The sequence below is a fragment of the Gadus macrocephalus genome, chromosome 12, assembly GCF_031168955.1.
Source record: "Gadus macrocephalus chromosome 12, ASM3116895v1".
Taxonomy (NCBI): domain Eukaryota; kingdom Metazoa; phylum Chordata; class Actinopteri; order Gadiformes; family Gadidae; genus Gadus; species Gadus macrocephalus.
The window spans coordinates 1,152,605-1,177,143 of NC_082393.1; the positions used below are offsets into that span (position 1 = coordinate 1,152,605).

At 48.5% G+C, this 24,539-nt stretch overlaps 1 protein-coding gene across 1 annotated transcript; it reads left to right on the plus strand.

Moving 5' to 3' along the window:
• Nucleotides 1-5,176: 5,176 nt before the first annotated feature.
• Nucleotides 5,177-23,887, plus strand: LOC132469332 (uncharacterized). Its single transcript, XM_060067302.1, has 2 exons — nucleotides 5,177-5,665; nucleotides 23,121-23,887. Exons 1-2 carry the CDS (start codon nucleotides 5,457-5,459, stop codon nucleotides 23,476-23,478), a joined length of 567 nt encoding a protein of 188 aa, XP_059923285.1. The 5' UTR covers nucleotides 5,177-5,456; the 3' UTR covers nucleotides 23,479-23,887.
• The last annotated feature ends 652 nt before the right edge of the window (nucleotides 23,888-24,539 follow it).

The window sequence follows — 24,539 nt, forward strand, 5'->3', positions numbered from 1 at the left end:
AAATCACGCCGGGATCTTATGAATAATTCTCAAATTCAAAGCAATCAGAATTTTAAAGGTGTCGTAAATCGTGGCAGGAGCGAGCGGGCTCATTACCACGAGGCCTGGCGCGAGGGGGGGGGGGGGGGGGGGGGGGTAGCAGAGGTCGTAGATAGTGGTGGGATGGGGGGGGGGGGGTAAGGGTGATGTATGGTGCAACCCGCTCTACAGACCAGGAAATGTCTAGAGCAACGCCTCCTTAGCATACGGCTGTAACCCCCGGCAACTGTGTCCAAATGCTCTCAGAATTTACAGCCCTGGGGGGCGCAGGATGAAGACCGCAGTGCACGGACAGGGGGCGCAGGATGAAGACCGCAGTGCACGGACAGGGGGCGCGGGATGAAGACCGCAGTGCACGGACAGGGGGCGCAGGATGAAGCCCGCAGTGCACGGACAGGGGGCGCGGGATGAAGACCGCAGTGCACGGACAGGGGGCGCGGGATGAAGACCGCAGTGCACGGACAGGGGGCGCGGGATGAAGCCCGCAGTGCACGGACAGGGGGCGCGGGATGAAGACCGCAGTGCACGGACAGGGGGCGCGGGATGAAGACCGCAGTGCACGGACAGGGGGCGCGGGATGAAGACCGCAGTGCACGGACAGGGGGCGCAGGATGAAGACCGCAGTGCACGGACAGGGGGCGCGGGATGAAGACCGCAGTGCACGGACAGGGGGCGCGGGATGAAGACCGCAGTGCACGGACAGGGGGCGCAGGATGAAGACCGCAGTGCACGGACAGGGGGCGCGGGATGAAGACCGCAGTGCACGGCCAGGGGGCGCGGGATGAAGACCGCAGTGCACGGACAGGGGGCGCGGGATGAAGACCGCAGTGCACGGACAGGGGGCGCGGGGAGGGAGAACGCCGTCCCCAACGCGACGGCAGTGGCGGCGGTGGACGGGGAACGTGATGGCTGATGATGGAGGGAAAGAGGAGACTAGCGTGCGTGGCGGGGTGGGCGAAGGTGTGAGGGAGCCGTTGTTTGACGGCTGTAATAACATAATTAAAAGAAGAAGCAAAACTTTTTGCTTCAATTAGCCCGGCGCTATAATTATGTTTTGGTGAGAGCGTCTTGACAGCCACGATAGTTTGATAATTTGCACTCGAGAGGAATTAGGACAGATTGTCGGCGATGGTAAAAACACGAGTCAAAACACTTGGACGGCACTCCCTTCTGGAAGCCTCCTCGCTCGCTCGCCATGTGCGAACCTCTCTCGCCCGCTAATTGGATCGGTGCGAGACTTTTATTTAAATTCTTAATAAACAGCGAAGGCTTATTAAGGTATTAGTGGCAGACACCTCCCAGCGGCGGCTCGTGTTGCTCAGTAACACGTTCATAGCGTCTGTATCAGCTCTGTGGTGCCTTCAACCTCTCGCGGACGCCACGGGTTAATCTTCAATCGGTTGGTATAATTGTCTCTGACCCGGTTCACGATCAACTGAAAGTCCCTCGGACCGTTGTGATATTATAACACTGTAACATACATGCGTTGGTTCAAAAGGCTGTAACTTTCATCTGGAGGAGTAGATACAAACGTGTGTGTGTGTGTGTGTGTGTGTGTGTGTGTGTGTGTGTGTGTGTGTGTGTGTGTGTGTGTGTGTGTGTGTGTGTGTGTGTGTGTGTGTGTGTGTGTGTATGGGTGTGTGTGTGTCTGTTTTCTGGATTCACTGTCAATTTGGATAAAAGCATCTAGATACAAAAAGTATGATGAACATTAACATGCATACTTCATGCGTTTATATACGACAAATAAAAAACGTAAATGGTGGGTTTCCTTTTCATGGTATTGGATCTCAATACTTTTTAGGACAATGTAAGAACACTGTAACAACAATCTTTATCTCTCTCTCTGTCTGCGCTCCTCAATGGTTAAAGAAATGTAACCAGAGCAGGTTTAGAAGAGACCCAGTGAGGTTCGTTCTACCCACCACTTTAGTTAGCCCTTTTTAGTCTTTTCGGGAGGCTTTTCTTAGCAGAAGAGATCTGAGATTACACAAGTGGTCACCTGTAGGTTAATAAATATGGAAATGCGAGCGGGATCTGATTGGCTCGGGTCTTAAGATATACTTAAAGGGGCCCTATTTTACCACCAGGCGGGACGCTGATTAGCCATTATGATGGATTCAAGATGGAGGATCAGCCTTGGGGACACGCCCACTTGTGATGTCACCAGAGGGGTGATTTGGAAATGGCCTGCAATGGCTAATCAGCATCACACCTGGGGGTAAAATAGAGCCCCTTTAAACACCTCGGCCCCATGGAAAAACGGACATCGGCTAATAAATGAGAACTCAGTCGGCCTGACGCAATCCGCGTCCTCCTGCTGGTCTCTGATCAGCCACCTCCACCTTTCAGACGTTGGCTCAGACACCGAGCTCGGCCTGCCTGCCGCGCTGCTGCCTTGCTTCGGGTTGAGGTCAGCCTTCTTCCCCCTGCAGCTCTGAAACAACGCGGTGTGGATGAAGACTTCTGACGGCGTCCGACTCGTTAGCATAATGTGTTCTAACCGAGATCGAACAGCAAAGAGCACGTTTTGTGTGAGTACGGGCCGCAGACTACCGGTTTACTTTCAGATGCTTTCAACGTGACGGAACATTAGCAGCAGAGCCGTTCATTGGTGACCTCCCGGCTCTCTTGTGGACCGTCACTGGTGGAGCTTTGTTCCTGGTGCTGATCTTCTGTAGCGCCTCTAGATGTTTACATGAGGAGCACACAGATACCGCTCCTCATGCTGATCTCTGGACTATCCCCATCATTCTTCCCTGCCAACACAGGCCGAATCAGAACAGAATAACAGTTCAAATTCACACTTGGATTCCCCACAATAGGCCTGGCTTCACTGAGAATGCCCGGATCTGAATACCTATTTCATTGTCTGCTTTTCACAGATCAGATTTCATCTTTTTATGACATACATGTTCAATATCCCTGCAGAGATGGTTAGAACTGATAGTTAGGGATCATCTAAAAGTGACACATTTCCCCCTATACCGTATAAAGCTGTAACCCGGGGGTCATGTCCTTCCTGTGGCTCTACCTGTGGCTCTACCTGTGGCTGTACCTGGACCCCTGGGAGCAGGGGACACCCTCTCGGCAGACAATGAGCAGCAGTCATTGTCGGGGCTCCACCCTGCAGAACAAGAGGCAGACTCCCTGCAGCCCTCCCAGCCGACCGACTCCTGTTACCGTCCGCTTTGGACCTCGGCCGCCTTTTGTTTCAGCCGGGGTGTTTCCTGCGTGGGGCTCCGAGACGCCCGTCTACATCCGATGTCTTCATTATGTCTGTGGCCTTGTTCTGGCTGAGCCTCGCCTCGGGTTTCAGAGCGGAGAATGGAACGAGACTGAGCCGATACCGAGCAATGGATTCCCCGGCCAGACAAAGCTGGTAGGAAAACACAAGACTCAGGGCCCCGGTGAAACTTGGTGATGAAGTGGTAATGCTGAACTCACTCTCTGGGAGCTGTGCTCCCCGGGGCTACAGCTAATGGTTTACTGACTACCCAGCATGCCCTTGGGGCTCCAAGTTGTCTCGCGTTGTCAACAAGCTCTCATTACTTGGTGCTGCGAGTCCAGGAGAAGCTCGGGTCAGACACACAGCCTGCGCTAGAAAGAGCCGATAAGTGCTGAACTAAGTGCTGGAGACCAGTTGGCAAATCGTATAAAAAGAAGATATGTACGATACAGATAATGAAGGAACGCTTTTTGACAAAGGTAATCGCAGTCAGTTCTTGGGTTTCGAAGGAGCCGTGTTTCCCTATTATGTTGTTTTAGCCCGGCTAGCGATACCGTAAGGCTCTGGAAATGTCGGTTGGGCTGTTGAACTCCAGACAATAATACTGACTGATTGAACCGTTTTGAGTTGTTGTTTTTAGCTTGTGTTTCTCTGTATGGTCATCAGTCGTTCCCAAACTGATTTATAAGAAGGTATTACCAGCTACTGAATAATACCAGTTAGAACTACAGTATTATTAGAAAAACACACCTTCATCAGTAGACCTTTTCTTTGGCCGATGTAGGGGTATTTAGCCATCTGGAGGTCTGGTTAATATTATCTGAATAAGTTGTAAGAAGTCTGTCTCTCTATTACGACCACATGTCGTAATTATTAACGGTAATACAGTATCATAATAAATGTCAAATCAAATTGAAGAAATAAAAAATGTGGGAACAAGATATTCTCTTATGTTTAAACAAACATTTAGCAAATATCGCAAACACTGAATCAAATTTTTCGAATTTTCTGATAAAGTCAGTATTGATTTAAATAAGATATGCAAATACAACGGAGCCCACCTGGTTATTCTGGCCTTTGGTTACAATTATTTTCAGTCAAACTCGTATTTGGCTGCAGTGAGAGTTCCTTTAGAGACAGGTGTTGCATTGTACAAGTACTGACTCTGGTTCCTAGTGTCTGACGATCTATAGTGTCTTCTACTCGTTGGTCTTTTCAAGTCTCTAGTTTCCTATGACTACTAGTCTCCTTTGGTCCCTAGTTTCTGGTCCCCGTTCTGAGTCCCTAGTCCTCTCTAGTCTCTAGCCTAAAGTCTCCCGCCTTTAGTCTCAAGTATCCGGCCTCTAGTCTCAAGTCTCCGGCCTCTAGTCTCTACTCTCCGGCCTCCATTCTCAAGACTCTTTCCTCTAGTCTCTAGTCTCTGGTCTCTCTAGTTCTCAGTCGCTCATACTCCCAGACCATTATATGTGTGTGAGAGGTCCACTAATCTCGTGTAAGGGTGAAGACATGAGGATGCTAATGATGTCATATCCTCCAGCGTTTGTTTCATTGATTTCTGCTGCACTCAGATATTGACGTTGCATTAAAATAACCTAGTCGCATCTGGCCTTAAGAGATGCTCGTTATTATGATATTTCATCCACAGAACTACGTGGGTAATTAGGACAGATAGTTGGAGGATCAAATTAATTCAGATTCCTATTTGCTTTGTGTGTTCACCAGCAGTACACAAAAGTTCAACATGCTTAATAAATACAGATTAAGTATATGGTTAATAAGTACAGTTTTATATAGATAATATATATTTAATAATCCATAATATAATGGTTTCTTTGTCAGATACAGCTGCCAAGCTTCCCTCAGGGAGGGTTAAATGCTTGGGGAGCTCGCCAAACATCTCCCGACATCTCCTGAAGGCCTCAGAAGCTGTAAATGTTCATGGTTTACATGCTGAGTTTGTTTCTATGGCGATGCAATACCCAAAGCGCGCCATCTGTTTCACGAGGAGGTGAAGATAAATGTTTTTCATATATGTTAAATCAAAAAATAAATAAGGCTATAGAGTTTTGATACAAAGTTATATAAATCAAAATAAGATTTTTATATAATTGAATATAATATTTGACATAATTAAAAGGCATGTTTTTATATTTATTTGGAATTGTAATGATAGAGTGTAAAGTGCTGAATGGTGTCGTGTGTCCAGCATCCCCCAGTACATGGTCTCCTGCTGAACCTCCGTCGAGGCAGGAGAGAGACTAACCAGCAGCTCCCCATGTCGGGGGTCCTGTTCGGTCTGCTGGACGACGAGAGGAACACAGCTGGAGCAGGATCCTCTGCTAAACTAGCGTGGCGCTCTACTCCCCAGACAACGCTCGCTCCGACGCAGCCTCCAAGGTTAGAACGGAGCGTCTCCTCCTCGGATCAGAATCCCCCCCGGCGGTCTGAGTCATAATGTGTGAATCACAGCCGCCGACACGCGCCCGGCACACGTTCCGCCGCTAATAGGGAAGGGGGCCGCGACGGAGGCTAGCCTCGACCGTACCTGCTGCTGCCTCCGACGGCTACAGGGCCTCCGGCGGCCGGCCTCCGACAGCCGGCCGCGTAATCAGGCGCCGCTAGCCTAGCGCATGTCTCCCAGCTGGGAGGCTAGCGTCCCGGGGAGGGCTCGGGGTAATCAAAGGACATGGAGGAAGGCATGGGGCTACGCTGCGCTCTCATTATGCTCATTTGCTAGTAATTATTGTAAAAAAACAAAAGTGCTGATTTACATATGACAGTCGTTATGGCGGTCCGGATGGATTTATGGCACTGGGGTTGGCCACGATCAACCCAGTCTGTTTGCAGCGTAGGACTTTTGTGTTTGTCTGGATATATAAGCTTGTGAAAAAATTACTCTAATGCAGCTATCCCATCGATTATTTGGACAATTTCACATTTGCGGTATAATGTAAAAATATTGCTCACCTACAGCTTCGATTACAGATGAGATTGTGAAATCCAAAAGGATGATAAGAATATGTCACCCATAGAGCCCAATCTCACCCCATAGCAGCAGAAAGGAGACTGACTAATGACGGCATTCAGAGGCTAATGCACAAAGTCAAATCAACAATAGTTATAATAATGGAGCCTCTTGAGAAGGACGGTAGACTGCTCTTAGCGCTGCATTAGTTTGGGTTCGATCTTGTAGTGCTTGTTTATTGACCTTTAAGTACTAGCCGTTGATTGGCCTCTTATGTAATGAGCTTCAAGGCCATTAAGCTTAGGAAACGGGTAAATGTTTCTCTTACTATTGCATAGAAATGAAAAGAAAGGGTTAAAAAAAGGCTAAGTTTTTTTTTTTCAGTTTTTGCTGACTTTTAGTTGCATACCAATGAATATCCACTACACACTAAATTGAATGTATGTGCATATAAATTAAATGTATTATTATATGTTCTTGATAACCTTATTGAGTCAACCTACCATGTCCAGTGAGTGTCAACCGACACTAAACCGAAGTTTAGTGATCAGTTGATCCTCAACTGTGGTCTATCCAGGTAAAGTCTTACCAAGGTTTTTATGTTCGCAGGGAGACGTCAAGACGTAGGTGGCAGGATATTGTAGTTGTCAGGGCAGCCCCTGTCTGTAGAATAAAGAACGTTCTAGAGACTACAGGTTGTTCAAATCAAAACACGTCCAGCCTCTCATGTCAGTGTGCAGTCACAACGTGTTCAGAGAGAACGCGCTCTGATCGTGCGAGGAGCTTTGTGCGGGCGTCTGTCTGCGTGTCTTGTTCTCCGGCGTCTCCGCGGTGACCCCTAGCTAATTAACACCGTCGTTAGAACCAGCCCCGCGGTCCACTCTGCTCTCCGAACATACCTCCACACACGCCGACCCACCAGGCGGCTCGCTGCCGTCACAGCCCTCCAACGACATCACGGAGGTTAAGACTCCATCCACGGCTCTTTCATCAAAGACTCAGCGCAGATCGCTGATTGGTCCATCTGTTGCCATGCCGTCGTGGATGTCTTCCCTTCTCTAAAGCCACAGAATATGTTAATGAGGGCGGGCTAATGTGCGGATAAAGGTTAGGGCCGGGATTAGAGAGCACCTAAACACTGCAATCAAGTCACACTGCAGGGGCAGCACTAAACACATGTTGTGCAATTACCGCCTCTGATTGGTGCAGAGTTCAAAGCCGTGTCACTCGCTGGAGTCTGTGTAGCTCGGCGGCGACAGCTGGCTCCAATTTGAGCCAATCAGAATCAGCCGGGGTGTGGTGGGTCTGGGAGCAGGACTGGGCCCCAACTGATTGGGTTTGGTAGAATATTAAGATTAATATTCATTCGTATTAACAATCTTTTACCATGGAGGGATATAGTTATGTATTTCAATTGTTATTATATTTATATTGTTACATATACAGTACAAATATAGTTATACTTTTTTATGTGTACATATATTCACATATGCATTCGCAATAAATGTCTTGCGTACACACGTACTCAAACATCTTTTCACTGTTTATCAAGCTCTTAGTTTTATATAAATAATGAAATACTTTTTGCTTGATTTAATAAGGGTAATTGCCTTACAAGCTAACTTTTTGCTCCAATTAGCTTCATGTTTTGTGTTTAATTTAAAGATAATTAAATTAAACACAAAACATGATCTCTTAAAATTACACTTATAATTGATAACCAAAGGGGAACCCCGATTTACTGCAGCAGACGATGGAACAATATAAGAGAATAACAGAAAAGGGGATTTCAGTTGAACATGAGGGCGTACTATCTGATGACGTGCTTTAGGAAGTGTGTGGAACTGAGTGGAATCCAGCGGAACTGAGTGACCAGAAGGAATGGAGCACAAAGTGTCTAATCTCATGAGAACCTCCCCCTCCACTAACAATAGTCTTGGTGGTTTGTGACGTATTTAAGATTCTTTATGACTTTTGCTCAGGTGATTTTGTTACAGATGACTTTAACACATTTTCAACAAAGATGTTGGTACTTTTACTCAACTCTCCACCAACAACAACATTGTCCTCCATTTACTTGGAAATCCCATGAGCGAACCGAAAGTTCCGGTCCTTAATTGATTCTGATTGGCTGGAGGCTGTTGTGAATACTGTAAACACACACCTGTGAATGCACGGCATCCATTTTTACTATCAATGCGCCGCCAATCTCAAAGCATGCCAGCCTGTGTTGCTTGGCAACCATTTTGCTGTCTTGAGGAACTTTAGTACTTGGCGGAAGCATGATGATTTGATTTCAGGGAATGATCACATTTTATGTTGCCGTATGTTTATCTTGTGAAATCGTATTAAGTAGTTTGTCGTAACCAGTTTCGGTTCTAGGTCTGTCGTTACATTTTAGGTTCTAGGTCTGTTTGTGTGTATCTTTTGTTTGTGTATCTGTGTTCATGTATTTGTGTGTATCTGTATTTCTTTCTTTTCTCTGTGTATCTGTGTACTTGTGTGTCGTTTTTTGTGTTTGTGTGTATCCCGTGTTTGTGTCTTCATGTGTTTGTTCCTTTTGTTTGTTTATCTGGGTTTTTGTGTACATCCTGAACACCTTGGGAATCACCTGGGATCTGTTTATCTCTTCCTTTCTCTCGGCCTCTGTCTCTCTTTCTCTCTCTCTCTTTCTGTCTGTCCCTGTCTGTCTCTGCCTCTCTCTCTCTCTCTCTCTCTCTCTCTCTCTCTCTCTCTCTCTCTCTCTCTCTCTCTCTCTCTCTCTCTCTCATCCAAATCAATCAGATAAGATGAATCAGATAATTAAGGTGTCTCCTCCTACGGTCGGCACCTGGACAGATTAGTATTATTGCAGACGCACAGGGGGAGGTTGATTCTCTGAAACATTGAGTCTTCTGTTGTTGAGTGTCATCATATTATCAACATCACCAATCCTCATGGTGGGTGTGAATGTCCACCAAGGGTCAGATGCTCTGTAATGTCCCCCGTGGGGATGGGTGATGAAGGCTTGATGAGGATCAGATGTTTCTGCTAGCAGCGAGCTCTGCTAGCTGTTAACAAACACATCTGGATCTGGTCGGGCTCCGCTCTGTAATGGCGGGCCCAGGTAAACCGAGGCAGATGTGGAGGAATGGCAGCGAGCCGCTCCCACAATAAAGTTGTGCAGAAGGTGCCGTATCCGCAGAAGAGCGTTGGAACAAGAGGTTCTTCTCTCCACCCCATTCCTTTCTCAACAACCAATAGCCGCGGTCCGTCTGCGAAAGAACCAGGCTATTGGTTGTTGAGAGAGGAACGAGAGGAATCATAGCCAATAAGAAAGGGTTCTAGATTTCCGAAAGCCTCTTTTTGCGTTTGATTCAATACACTAGCAACGTGTGTCAAATCGTCATTAAATACTTAGCATGACAGATGAGGGGTGTAGAGTATATATTTATGTAACCGTGATGTAATTATTGAAGTCGATTTAATTCAGAGTTCTCAAGATTGAAATTCTCACGGTGGAATCGTTGCGTTCCTGGGAAAATGTTGAGGAAATGAGGGATAACTTAACGCGCCGTAGCAAGTCTGTTGTTTTATCCCAGCGCTTATTAGCTTATAAATATGCTGCTACTTTTTATCAAGTGGGAAAAAAAACTGTTGTATAATTTATATCGCAATCTTGTTATTGTTATCCGGTGTTTATGCCAATATTAATGGACGACCATAGAAGGACTTAAAATTCATGAACAGAACATAAAAGAGCCTCACCACTTTCTAATAAAAGCCCTCCACTAACCTCTGTAATTAACCGAAATTGGAGGGCTTTTATTGTGAAGTGACCTATATGGGGTGATGCTAGCATCCCCACATAGCCATACCGCCTAATTGGCTTTTAACAAAGAATGATAACGCCATAAATAAACGCTTTAAATTGGTCCTTTCTACTTTTGGAACAAGTTTTTTTGCTCCAGAACTAATGAGTGTTTTCAGAGAGGAGAGAGCGCCCAGAACGCGAAGACAGAGCGGAACGGGAGAGGGTGCCAACAAAGGCCTCCAGAGGTCGGGTAAACCTCCGCTGATTAGACGCACGCTACCAGTTAGCTCGCCTGTTAGCAGTCGGGCTCTGAGTACCGGGAGTTACAATTAGTTGAGTTTCTGTACAGTAACATTTTAATTGTTTCATGGTGCGGTGTGAGGCCTTGGGGAGAGGCCATTACCCAGACTCGTGTCTTAACTAGATGTTTAAAAAGCTGGGTTTCCTCACCTGCTGAAACAAAGCCCGGGTTTGTTGGAGCCCTGTGCTGTGTGGTCAGTGTGTGCGCTGTAGAAAAGGGTTCTGCCGTTTCACACATTTATCTTTTAACCATAACGTCCAAGCCATCATTTTTGTCATACTGAGCTGGAATATGTTGGTTTGTTTTAAATGTTATATCCACGTTTAGCCCGCAGGTCTGAAGGCCATTACAGTGATAAGCCTTTGTTTATTTAGATTATAACGTTAACATTGTTGGTGTTTTTTTACATTATAACCAATGTGTTTTTCAAGTCTTTATGGGGGCGCTGTCATTGTGAGGCCTGAGAGGGTTCATTACATTTACATTCATGGCATTTAGCAGACGCTTTTATCCAAAGCAACTAACAATATGTACATTTGTCAGAAGAAAGAGAAACAATATATCTCTGCCGGTACATTAAGGATGTTCACAGAACCAAGTGCCAAGCACTAACAATTGCTAGGTTACCCCATTCCCCGTACACAACAAAGACAGCTAGGATAAGAGGCTACACGAAGCTAAGTACTATTTTTGCCAGGACGTACAACTTACAATAAGTGCGTACATTAAGAGTCGTTTCAGATGGAGAGTGTTTATTTACATCATCACACATTAATGAGATCTCCCCGTACTTATGGGGATGTCGTCATTGTGAGGCCTTGCTAGCGACGGGCTGGAAACATGGGGAGGGTGATTATGTCCTAGCGCCCTCCTTCCCCCTGCTAGCAGAGCATGTCCCAACCACTGTCAATTTATCAACGTAGCGTGCGCTACTGGGCACAGTTTGAGGGCCCATTAGGACAGGTGTCTGCATCCATCATCCCCGACTCACTTATTCCACCTTGTCAGGGCGAATCGAAACGGAGCTCCTGAAAAAACGTAAACAAGTGTGAATGGACAACGACAGTGTCAACACTCGGATCTGAGGACCGGAGTGGAGCCGGCGAAGGCTCCTCTCCGTCTCCAACACCTGGGGCTGACAAGTGCTCTCCCGTACCGTCTCCATGAACCGGTTTCCTCGTTTAAACCTCCAGCTCCAGTGGAAACACTGTCTGGTGAGGACTGTGACAGCGGCTGGGATATTATAATTACAAACTTTTAATGAGTAGAAAATTGTCTGCCTCGGTGACAGCGTCGCTTGACGAATCTCAAAGACGCCCCCTGTATAAAATGAGATTTGACTAAATTAAATAGTACAGCAATATCAAAAATATTAATTATACAAGAGGACGGTCTTCCTAATTTCACTGTGAGCGTGTTTCAGTGGAACTGATTCCATGGACTCTTCCTCCTGACACTCCGGTGGTATTCACTGGAGGTTTTTCTCCCCTCAGGCGAGATTCCCTTCACTTATTACACTGATACACAGTTCAGCCAAGGGTGGATTTAACGAGGCCTTAATTAAAAGACAAAAAGAAATTAAAGTAGTGATGTCGTTAATGAATCCTCCCCAATCAGCCCCAGATCATCAAACACGCTCCGTTCTGAGACGAAGACGAGGAGACGAGAGACTTGATGTTCTCAGTGTCCCTGATCCAAGCGCCCCCTGCAGTGATGATGCTATGCACGGCCCTTATGGACATTGGGTTTGTGTCTCAACTATGCTCGCTGATCCACCGTTGTTAGATATGTTTTAAACCGGAGATGGTGACTTGTTTCTGAACACATATGGAGAAATAGAGATAATTTATCTCTACTCTCTTCATTTTATTAATCGCTTGAAGCTACGGAACGAAGCGCAGCATCTCGGCTGCAGATCATGAAGTTCTTTGGTAATTAGAAAGAGGAAGAAATGCACAAACTAAGCCCATGTTGCGGAGAACACTTACTTGGCGTTCACAGTGCTGACAGTTCTGTGTTTAGTGCGTGCATCAGGTGAGCGTTAATGGGCCACAGGTGAGGAACACTTCAGTTATTCAAGGTTTGATAGATGGGTGAAGAGTACCTCGATGTCTGGATGTGTATTTATATTACAGCCTATTAGTGCCGAGTTAATTGGATTCCCAATGATGCAATGCATACTTCAAGTCTTGATAATGCACTACTGTACAGTTAAGGTAAGATGACCAACAAACAGATACAGCCGGACATACAGATACATACAGTCAGTCAGATGAACAGGCAGAAAGATAGACGCATACAGTCAGTTAGGCAAGCAGGCAGAAAGACTGAGACATACAGTCAGTCAGGCAAACAGGCAGAAAGACAGAGAAATACTGACAGTCAGACAGACAGAAAGAGACATACAGTCAGTCAGACATTGATCGTGTGCTACTTGTTGCAGGCGGTCATACTACTGACCGTGATCTTGTTACTGATCTTGATTGTTGCTTTGCGGTGGATTCGTTTTTACGAGACCTGTCCCTCTCAACTACATCAACGGGCAGAGAACCAATCTGAATCCCGATTTGATTTGTGTTATCAGTGTTTTCGATCCCCCAGAGCCTCGAGGTTAGCATTTTGGTCACATTCGTCACTCCGCGTGGGGTTTCAAAGGCTCTGATTCCCGGCCCATGGAGTCACAGCTTCGTCTGCGTTAGAAGAAATGGATTCTGCTCCGCTGCTATTGATCTTCAAGCCGTCGTGTGGCAGCGGTTAAACTCACATTAACGTCTGGAATCTGGAGTCAAACCAGTTCCAATGACAAGTAGAATGAACCGTGGAGGGCAGCCCCTCCAGAAGAAACATCCACCATTAGTAGAAACATCCGTCTTCTGCAGACACATCCACCCCCGCAGACGCATCCACTGTCAGACACATCCACTACCAGTAGACACATCCACTGTCAGACACATCCACTACCAGCAGACACATCCACTATCAGACACATCCACTGTCAGACACATCCACCCCCGCAGACGCATCCACTGTCAGACACATCCACTACCAGTAGACACATCCACTACCAGCAGACACATCCCCTGTCAGCAGACACATCCACTGTCAGACACATCCACTACCAGCAGACACATCCACTATCAGACACATCCACTGTCAGACACATCCACAACCAGCAGACACATCAACTACCAGCAGACACATCCCCTGTCAGCAGACACATCCACTGTCAGACACATCCACTGCCAGCAGACACATCCACTATCAGACACATCCACTGTCAGACACATCCACTACCAGTAGACACATCCACTATCAGACACATCCACTACCAGCAGACTGATCCACTATCAGACACATCCACTACCAGCAGACTGATCCACTATCAGACACATCCACTACCAGCAGACACATCCCCTGTCAGCAGACACATCCACTGTCAGACACATCCACTGCCAGCAGACACATCCACTATCAGACACATCCACTGTCAGACACATCCACTACCAGTAGACACATCCACTATCAGACACATCCACTACCAGCAGACTGATCCACTATCAGACACATCCACTACCAGCAGACACATCCACTACCAGCAGATACATCCACTTTCAGACACATCCAACCACCAGTAACATCCAACCACCAGACACATCCACTATAAACGGACACATCCACTATCAGACACATCCACCATCAGGCACATCCACTTCTAATACACATCCATCCACCTCCACCACGTGGCCCCCTACCCTGTACATGTCCTGCCCATGGCCCCCTACCATCTCCACCTGCCCCCCTACTCTCTCCAAGTCACACCACATGCTGTTAGCTAGCTCTGTTTCCACGGCGAGGGTTTCCATGGCGAGGGCTAACCAGATTATAGTCACTCTGAGGGGATAGGGTGATTGTTCGAGTGGCCCCGATAACAAGAGAGTTGGGCTAATCTGCATATGGCCGAGGCGGCGCGAGGAACGGGGACAGATGGCGGGAGCCAACCGCAGCAGATTGCGGTGGTATATAGTGGGGGATAGTCCTCCTTATTGCGGTGTTAAATAGTGGGGGATTGCCCTCCTTTCTGCTCAGAGAGTTGTGCACGGGAGTGCGTTTGTTTGAGGTAGTGTTGTTGAGGTAGTGGACCGGCGTTCCTGATCAACACGTGGGTAACTGCAGAAGCTAGAATGATATATTTGATCGATACATTCTCAAACACAACAAAACATTGTCAATATGTAATGGTGACTTGAAGTCATCTTCATCGTATGGAACAGTATGTTTGATATCCTTGGTTGTTTTCTTTTGAAAGTGGATGAAAGTGCAATGCCTCACTTCTAACCACTATTTATTTAATCTTCTCGCTGAGGTAAGTGGCCGTGAGATGGGTTGAATTTAATGAGAACATAATTACCGTTGTCCTTATTCAAAGATGTTGCAGACCTTTTCCGCCATGCTCATCAAATGGTCTTTTATCTGAAAGAGGGATTGTACTTCAGTTCTGTGCTTCTTTTCAAATGTGATGCTTATTATCTCGTTTTCCTCTGAAGGTCCTGATTATTCCTGGCCTTAAAATGGACAATAATTACCACCCTTGCAAAGGGCTTCAAAATAAAAGTTGTTTCTTTCTCAACGCGGAATTAACGAAAGTAGTAGATTAGTCATTATTGTGTCATTGCAATTTCTTGTATTGTATTCAAAACATTATTCTGTCATCATACAAAAAGAGTTCTGGCGTACACAGGAAACGGACGTAGTTCAGTCTGAACTACGTCCGTATATATTCTGAATGAAGTACGACGCGATGAGCGAGGGAAGGAGGCTTGAGCCAGCGCCATGGAGGATTCACGAGGATTCTTCACCTTAAACGTCTCGGCGGTGCATCCATCACGGCGCCGGGAAGAGCTGACCTTACGGTGGCACGTCCACGTGCACTTTAGTCCACGTGCGCTCCGGGCCGGCTGTACGGAACATCCAGGCGCTAGTTGAGTGAGGTGAGCGGGGGTGAGCGGGGGTGAGCGGAGGTGAGCGGAGGTGAGCGGGGGTGAGCGGAGGTGAGCGGAGGTGAGCGGAGGTGAGCGGAGGTGAGCGGGGGTGAGCTGGGACGCCAGCTACGCTTTCCAGACCAGGACATAGTGGAGCGGTTCCCCTTCCACCAGGTCGGAAGTTCTCCTTTCCCTGCTGGAGACCCCTCATGTTATCTGCCCCATGTCAACAGGGCCGCTACGCCTGCTCCAGCAGCACCGTCACAAATCAAATCACCATACCGAGGTTTGTGCGACGATTCCACGGAGCTGGAGAGTGGGCGCTCATGTTTGCCACGGAGAATTGATTCTCCGTGGCCGTGGTTCTCTCTGCTCGGCGGGAGTCGTCAGACACGCTGCTCCACCTGCGGCGGCGCACCTTTCACCGGCGCCACGCCCCGCGTCCCCGCCGTCACGGGGAAACGCTGACGGACGCTAATGAAAGGCGACGCCGGGAGTCAGCGGCGGAGAGAGCCCAACGCCGCCCCCCACAAACACTCCTCCGAGCGGGGAGCAGCCCGCTGTCGGGGCCCCCGGGGCCCGCCAACAAAGCCCGGGCACAGTTGTGTTCTTAATACTTTAAGACGTCCTGCCGCCCCGCTCCGCCTCAGATGGATGAAGCCCAAAGGTCACGGAAAGGTCGCCGTCGGCGGCCGCTGTGCGGAGAGGGAGCGCTCTGTCCTCGTGCCAGAGGAAGTAGCAGGAGACTCTAAAGTGTTCTCCGCTGAAGAAGTTCTTCGGTTACGTCGACTAAACTCTTCAGTCGTCTCAGCTAAAGAAAAAACATTGTCAATATGTAACGGTAACTTTAAGTCACCTTCACCGTGTGGAACATTATGTTTGATATCCTTGGTTGTTTTCTTCTGAAAGTGGATGAAAGTGCAATGCCTCACTTCTAACCACTATTTATTTAATCTTCTCGCTGAGGTAAGTGGCCGTGAGATGGGTTGAATTTAATGAGAACATAATTACCGTTGTCCTTATTCAAAGATGTTGCAGACCTTTTCCGCCATGCTCATCAAATGGTCTTTTATCTGAAAGAGGGATTGTACTTCCGTTCTGTCTCAGCTAAAGAGAGCGCCAGGTGAAGACCTGAAGAGGGCCGTGTTCCCTGGAGGAACGTTGACCTAATGTGAAGTCGTTCTCAGTCAGACTCGATGTTTAAATGTTAATGTACCGTAAATCACGCGGTCGTCTAGGCAATGCAACCAGACCCGTGTGTGGCACAATTTAATACAATAAGTAAATTAAGAAGCAGCCACAGGGAAAGAAAAGTACAGGCATTTCACATGGGAGATAACGACATAAGATATAGATGCATTCAAATGCAGCTTGTATGCACATATCTCTAAATGGATTTATCCAAACGTAGTTTGACCAGAGTTCATGAATCATTGCACTTTCTTGCAGCATCTTCTCTGTTTGATGCCAGGACAAACCACACAGATTACCTGTAAAGCAGTAAAATTAGATTCCGAATCTAACCAAATTAACTCATCCTATCTGCACATTGTAGGCTGTAGAATTGTGTCCAGGCAGTGGGAGACGGGCAGCAGAGCTCTGACTGGCTGCTTCCGAACGGCGGCCAGATCTCTATCTCCCCAAAGTACATTTAAACACAGACGACTCCTCCTCCTCTAACTTATTTTCCTCCATTCCACACCTAATTCTCAGACGTTGCTGTTCGACTTAATGGGCTTTTCTCATTCCTATTTGGAGATAAAAGGGGAAGACAAATAGAATGGAAGGCAGCAGCGTATAACCACTTGTCCCTACCCAGATGCCCCCGGTGCTATCACAAAGAAAACAGCTTAGCACCAGGGCCATTTGTTTTCCATTCAGCGGGAGAAAGCACTTTGTCTTTCCAATCGTTACCTGTCGGCGAATCAGCTGCTCCATTACGGCGGGGCCCTGGGAGGGAGGGGCCGTCGGGGGCTAAATTGCAATTAGCGGCCGAGCGAGCCGGCCGGGCCCGGAGCCGGCCCTGTGTGGGTGTAATCAGGCTTTGGTCATGTAGAACAATGCATAAAATTAAATTGACATTAATGAATAATTGTGTAATGAAAATGGAGGCGGGGAGGTAATTGCGTGTTACAGTGAGTGTAGCGGCGAGATAACCTTGTGTCTGAAGCTATTCTTAGCCGCCGCCGCGCGAGGAGTGGCGCGCCGCCGCCGCCGCCGCCGCCGCCGCGCCTCTCAGTGGGAAGTCATTAGAGCCGGGAGTAGATAATGCCCCCGCGTGCGTGTGTGTGTGTCGAACAAAAACCCAGAGTGTCTCCAATCTAGAGAGCTTTCTTTTCAGGGACTCTCTCTCTCTCTACCTCCCCCACTCTCTACCTCACTCTATCTCGCTCTACCTCTTTCTCTCTTTCTCTCTGGCTCTCTCTCCCTCTCTCTCTCTCTCTCTCTCTCTCTCTCTCTCTCTCTCTCTCTCTCTCTCTCTCCCTTTCTCCCTCTCTCCCCCCTCTCTCTCTCTCTCTCTCTCTCCCTTTCTCCCTCTCTCCCCCCCTCTCTCTCTCTCTCTCTCTCCCTCCCCCTCTCTCAGTCACCCTCTCTCTCTCTCTCTCTCTCCCCTCTCCCTCTCTCCCCCCCTCTCTCTCTCTCTTTGAGTGGGTCGGGTGGAAGCCATTCTGTTCACGGTCTGAATGAAATTAAAGGTCACGTCGGCGCTAAGTGCCGGTGTCTGGACGGGGCCTCCAGGGCGGGGGTCCTCCAGCGAAGGCCCCCAGGGCGGGGGGGGGGGCCCCAGTCCACTCAGACCCGTACCCCCATCAGGCCGAGCCGTCGGCCGCTCTGTCTTCCTGTAGGAGTCCTCTGATTGGCTCCTGTTTGGGTGCTAATGTACGCCGGAATTGGCATCAGACGTCCTCGGCCGCTGTGATTGGTCGTCGACGCCGGATTTCATTCTTCACATTGGCACTTATTACGCTGGTTGTTTATGAATATAAACGACTTCACGCACAGGAAGTAAAGCTCCATTATGGCAGAAGGTCACAAGCATTTGTTTCCTGGTTCGTGACCTTTGGGAGCCGAGCGGATGAGAGGCAGCGCAAACCCAGGTTTGAGTAAAGATCCTTCCAGAAGCTCACCCCAAAACAAACATTATGGGGTGCATTAGAGTCTGCCCGTTCAATTGTATGTAATTAGCTTTGATTGCAATGCTAATGCTTGATTATGCTAACATTTTGTTGTAGCTTGACATTACACCCAGCCTTACCGACAGTAGACAGGTGTCCAGCTGGGCTCTACCTGTACCTGAGTGCTGGTCTAGGATGCAGAGCCCTTCACTTCAGTTCAGATGCAGCTCCTAGCTGTCAATCAACCCTGGTCCTGGCTCTCTGCTGTCAGTCTGGGGTTCTGCCTTTGACTCTAAATCCAACGTCTGTCCGTAACGTCACCCGTTGGTTTACACTCAACCGGTTGGACATGTAGGTTGCATCGTAGGGATCCGCCATTGTTCAAGGTTTTGGCAATTGGCAGTGGGAACATTTATTCCCGTTTTCTTTTTCTGCATCCACCCAGCCGGAACCACCGAAAGGCTGTAGGAGGAACTACACCTTCGTCTCTACAGTGAGTTGGCCCTAGTGGACCAGAGTGAGACGGACCTTATAGACCAGAGTGAGAAGTCCCTGATCAAAACAGCGCTGTGCTCCTGTTTGACCCCTCTGAGAACCTAAAGCCCGGCCAGACGTTCTCCTGCCTGTTTCGTCAGCTCTGTTGCTCACCGTCTGCGAGGCGCTGTCTGGTGTAGGTTGGAGTGGCGCCCTGGAGGGCCGTTCCCCTTTAAGGCCGCTGTTGTTCTGGGCAGCGCTCGCATATGAGCTGACCTGCGCCGGTGAGCTGTTGTTATTATGGAAGGTTATTACCTCTATTTTCATCATCTCCATAATGGGAAAACACGCCCTGGAAGACTTCAAGCACGGCACTAAAGTATTCGCCGTGAACCGCCGCGCTGTACATTCACTGTAAATAAGTTTCAAGAGTGGTAATTATAAAGTATGGAACGTACGCAATATGAATCTCATTTCTCGGTCCTTCTCCCCTGAGCCGGGAGTATTCCCCCTCCTCCCCCACGCAGATTATTCCTTCTGCTGGCAGGATCCAGCTCTTACTCCTACTGATAGAACAGGCTCTCAGTGTGTGCTGTACTCTAGCACTTAGTATCTCAGAATACATCAGAATTATTCTTTTGAGGGTGTAAATGCCAGTCGTTTATCGATCGCACATGAGCGGGGTCTCGGGGAAGCAAAGTGAACAAAGGCAGCTCTCTCCTGTCCCTATCATTTCTCCTTCAGTAACCCATGAGTCTGTGAGGAGGGCGGAGTGGGCGCCACCAGACTTCGTCCCCTTTCTTCCTCCCCTCAATCTTCCAATCTGTTTGCCCAGATTTTCCTCAAAATGGCGGACAAGTGGTCTCCGCCCGGAGCCCCCCCGCCGGGCGCAGCATTGTCTTCAATGGGGTCCGCACAGCAGGAAGTGATGTCACCGGGCTCTTGTTGTCGGACCCCCTGGGGTGCCCTTGTTCACTTTCTCCCCTCCAGTGACGCCTCGCTGGGCCTTCAGATATCTATTAGGTTTCATCTCTCTCTCTCTCTCTCTCTCTCTCTCTCTCTCTCTCTCTCTCTCTCTCTCTCTCTCTCTCTCTCTCTCGCACTACCTCTCTCTCTCTCTCTCTCTCTCTCGCACTACCTCTCTTCTTCTCCCTTCTATGTTACACAACATCACAGCAGAGTGAATTGATCTTTTGCCATTTGACATATATATATATATATACAGCCTTCTACGGTAAGAAGAACACAATTCCGAATGTTATGTATACAAACGTCCGCATTTGCATTTGTTTTACAAGAGTTACAGAGGGAGTCATTATAGTGTACATTATTGTAATATTTATTTATTGAAGTTGTCAAACATGTGGAGCAACACCAGTAGTTCATGATCTTCTCTGAAGAATGAGAGCTAGTGACGAGACAACAGAACGCAGTGAAACGGGAACAGAACAGAGGTCCATGCAGTGTACATCTCATCAGAGTACATCTCCCCACTTAGCAAGAATGATCATAATCACTGCCCTAAAGTGGCACCCAACTCCTGACGTAGCTGACCTGCTCCTTCATCAAACACCTCCTCATCCCCCAGAGAGAGAGGGGGGGAGAGAGAGGGGGAGAGAGAGAGAGAGAGAGAGAGAGAGAGAGAGGGGGAGAGAGAGAGAGGGGGAGGGAGAGAGACTACACCTGTCTCACTGCGGGCCGTGACTCGCATGATAAAAATTTTCGTTTGCGTCGAGTGCTGAACAAACAGTAAAGTGTGATTAACCGTTTTAATTAGGACTGTAACCTGCCGGACTCGGAGCGACCGCCGCTCGGCACCGGGATAACTCAGCAGCGTGGGCCGGCGGCCGCTGAGTGGATGTGGTCATCACTGGACACGCCGCGCCTCAGCCCCACGGAGACGCCGCAACACACCCTGACGGACGGACTGCTGCTCTCTCTGGGTCTACCTTTACCCTGTTTATGTCTCTCTCTCTCTCTCTCTCTCTCTCTCTCTCTCTCTCTCTCTCTCTCTCTCTCTCTCTCTCTCTCTCTCTCTCTCTCTCTCTCTCTATCCATCGTTGTCCCACTCTTTCCCTCTCTCTTCCTCTCTCTCCCCTTCTGGCTCTCTCTATTCCTCCTAGCCCTTGCTCTCTCCGTCTCTCTCTCTCCGTTTCTTCCTACAAATCTCTCGCTCTCCCTCCTCCCCTGTCAACTACCTGAAGCTTAACAGCATGGGGAACATCAGCACCACCTCTGGTGAAGCCAAGCAACTGCAGGCGCTTTGTCAGAAAGGTTCTAATCAGTGCCAGGGTGAAGCTGCTACCAGAGAGGCTATGATGCCACTTGATAGTCAACCGTGTTTGGTGCTGTTCACCATTTTGTAGTTCAGTGTTTTGTCACCCTTTCAAATGTTTCCCAGGCCAGTTGAGTAAGAAGCTTGACTGCTAAACTCAGGGCTAAGTTAACGGTTTGGCCCCTAGCTTAGCCATTTGTCCCCTAGATTAGCCTTTTGGCGGCCATTGTAACCGTTTGATCACGAGCTTAGCTGCTTGGCCGTTAGCTTAGCAATTTAGCCACTAGCTTAGTCATTTGGCCCCTAGCTCAGCTGCTTGCTGGGGACCCAGAGTCGCTGATGTTGACTTTAGTGTTTAGTTACTCTTTCATATCGACAGAGTCACTATTTAAACCTGTCTAAATGTTTTATTTTGTCCGCTATACTGTCAGCTTATGTTTATGAGTAAACAGAACGGTCTGATGGGGTTTGGCCTCACTTTGGGAATAAGTCAGGTTTTATTGCGGTGTTAGATTACCCAACTAATCACATTTTCACACTTGCTATATTTGGCTTCAAGCTACCAAGGCGTGTCAGAGGCAGCGTGTTTAAAGGCAGTGCGAGTACGTTGTCTTTAAGGATGACTTCGGTGTAGACACAGTCAATCATTTTAACGGCAGAGGCATCTGTCTAAATTATATATTATGTGGACTCGCCGAATAGATTTTCATTCCATACAATATTCAATCTAACAACATTAGCTACGAGCGCTCGCACTCAAGAACAGATCCATCGTGTCGGATGTAAATCCCGACGATGTGCATCAGAAGTGTTGTAATTACAGCGCGTCCAAACCGAGCCCCTGTTATTAATTGTCCAGAGTTTAATGATTTATTGTGGTCCTGCGGAATGATTATTAATTTTCCGGCTGATTGTGTGTGTGGGCGTCGGCATCGCGCTCCGGATCTGAAGCTGGAAATGAAAAAGTATTTTGCCGTCCTCTGAGAGACAACCGCTCATTTGAGCGTTAATCAGCGGCTCCCGGTGAGTTTGATTAGGGCCAGCGCCGCTCCGCCCGGGGAACACGGAGGGAAGATTATTTTCGCCGCGTTTGTTTATGAATGCGGTGATCATCTTTGTTCGGTTTGTGTTGAGTGATTAAAAAACAAACTTGTTCTGTTGGCGGAAAAAGAGCCGACCAAACAACAAACCGTAAAACTTCGTAAAACGTCATGATTACTCCAGTGTAGAGTTTACCAAAGGTGAGAGTTTATTATAATAATGTGGTATGATTGGAATATTTATTCATCTAGCAGTTGCTTTAATCCAAAGTGAATGGTCATTAAGGAGCAGGTAGGGGTTAGACAGTACAGAGACAGGTCATTAAGGAGCAGGTAGGGGTTAGACAGTACAGAGACAGGTCATTAAGGAGCAGGTAGGGGTTAGACAGTACAGAGACAGGTCATTAAGGAGCAGGTAGGGGTTAGACAGTACAGAGACAGGTCATTAAGGAGCAGGTTGGGGTTAGACAGTACAGACAGGTCATTAAGGAGCAGTGTGTGGGGGATGGGTGTTGAACCCCCTAACCCATTAGTTCCAGACCTTATTAACCCCTGAACCCTTTTCCAGCTCTGAAAATCCTTGCGACCCAAACTTGAACTTTTGTCCTCCGGTTACAAATTGTAATCATAACCGCAATCGCATCCCTCTACTACCCACGAGCTTGTGGTTATGAATCATTAGGCAGTCTGTACATTCAGGACGTCTATGAGATCTTTTAAAAACGAAACGTTTGCTCAAATGAATCATCAAATATCTTGAGCTCATATCAGCAATCTCCTGCTACCTCGTCTGCGCGTCGAGTGGGGTCACGACCCCGACGTTAGGAACCATGTCCTGAGGCCCCTAGACTTCCCTGTGCCACTGTTGTGAGTTAAACCTGAGCTCCACTCGTCTGCATTCCCCCCCAGCTCATCCTCCACACCTGCCCTCCTGTCTGCTGTAAGCCCTGTCGTTAGCCGTCGTCCCCCGGGTTCACAGCCGGCAGCCCTCCTCTCAGAGGCCTCCCCAGCCGGCGAACCCGAGGAGCAGAGCTCAGTGTTGACGCACATTCCAGGGCGGCAGGGCGGAGGACGGCGGCCGCCCGGTCGAGCCCGTACAGGAGTCGCCGCTCAGCCCTGGCGCCGACACACCGGGCAGGTCCGGCCTCGCCTGACACCTCCGCCAGGAACCCAGGGTTCAGCCCGCTGCACCTGTGGCGCTGGCAGCAGGAATGCAGCCGCTCTGAGGAGGATCCAGGCCCGCCCACACCGGGGGTCGCAGGGTTGAGTCCCGAGACGTCCACGAGCCGAGTGCTTCCTGGCGTCGTGTCATCGCCTTGAGGAAACCTTTATTTACCAAACAAACCTACAAGGGAAGGCGAGGGCTGAGGGAGTTTGAATCTTCACCCAGAAGATGAAAGGTTCTGGGTTCGAACCCCGATGTCCGCGGTCTACCTGTGGGGGTCCTTGAGCAAGATGCCTCTTAAGCCAACCAACACCCTCAATAAAAACGTCTGCTAGGTTACTGATTGGTTATTTCCATGATGCTCTGCTTTCCCCAGGATCCTGACCTTAACTCTACCTAATCACTAAACCCGAGACCAGGTGCTTTCCATCTCCATGGTTACACACTCCGCAGACCCCTCCTCCTCCTCCACCATCTCCAGACAAGGCCAGACCCGTTTTAATCTAACGAGATGGACTCCGACAATCTGGCGGTCCATCAAGCTAAGCTAAGCTATGCTAAGCGGTCGATAGCGCGGTCACATGCTCCCATGTACTTCCCTCTACCTTCAATCAAGGGGAGAGTCTTAACCCCGGATTTGGCTTCACTGCTGCTGCAGCCATTAGGATCCCAGCGCCCAGAGCCAAGAACGGAGGGTTTTGCATATCCTTATGCGGGGGGAGAATCAGTTATTGATATGAAGGATTGATTGGGAGTGGGTCTGGAGAGCCGTGCGGGGGGGCACGTCCCACGGCGGGTGGGGCGGGGGGGGGGCTGATTGGCGCCTGATTGATCACCACAGATATTGTTGGCCAGGACAAAGGTTCCCAGGCCCTCCATTACCCAAATTGAACGGAGGTGATCTGATTAAAAAGACCTCAGTCAATCGCCGAAACACTATTTGTCAATAACGTGAGCGCGGAGCGAGCAGAAGGAGCCGTTTAATTGTGTTTTATGATTAGTCTTATTGCTCCACATCAAAGGCACTCCGGCTCAAATCAGACGATGATGGTGATTTGTGGCTCCGCTGAGTGTCTGGAGCGGGAGGGGCGTGGTTCTTACATTTCATTTTGGCGGGCTTTTCCTCAGTGGCGGTTGCGGTTGCGGTCGGTGTAGCGGGAAGA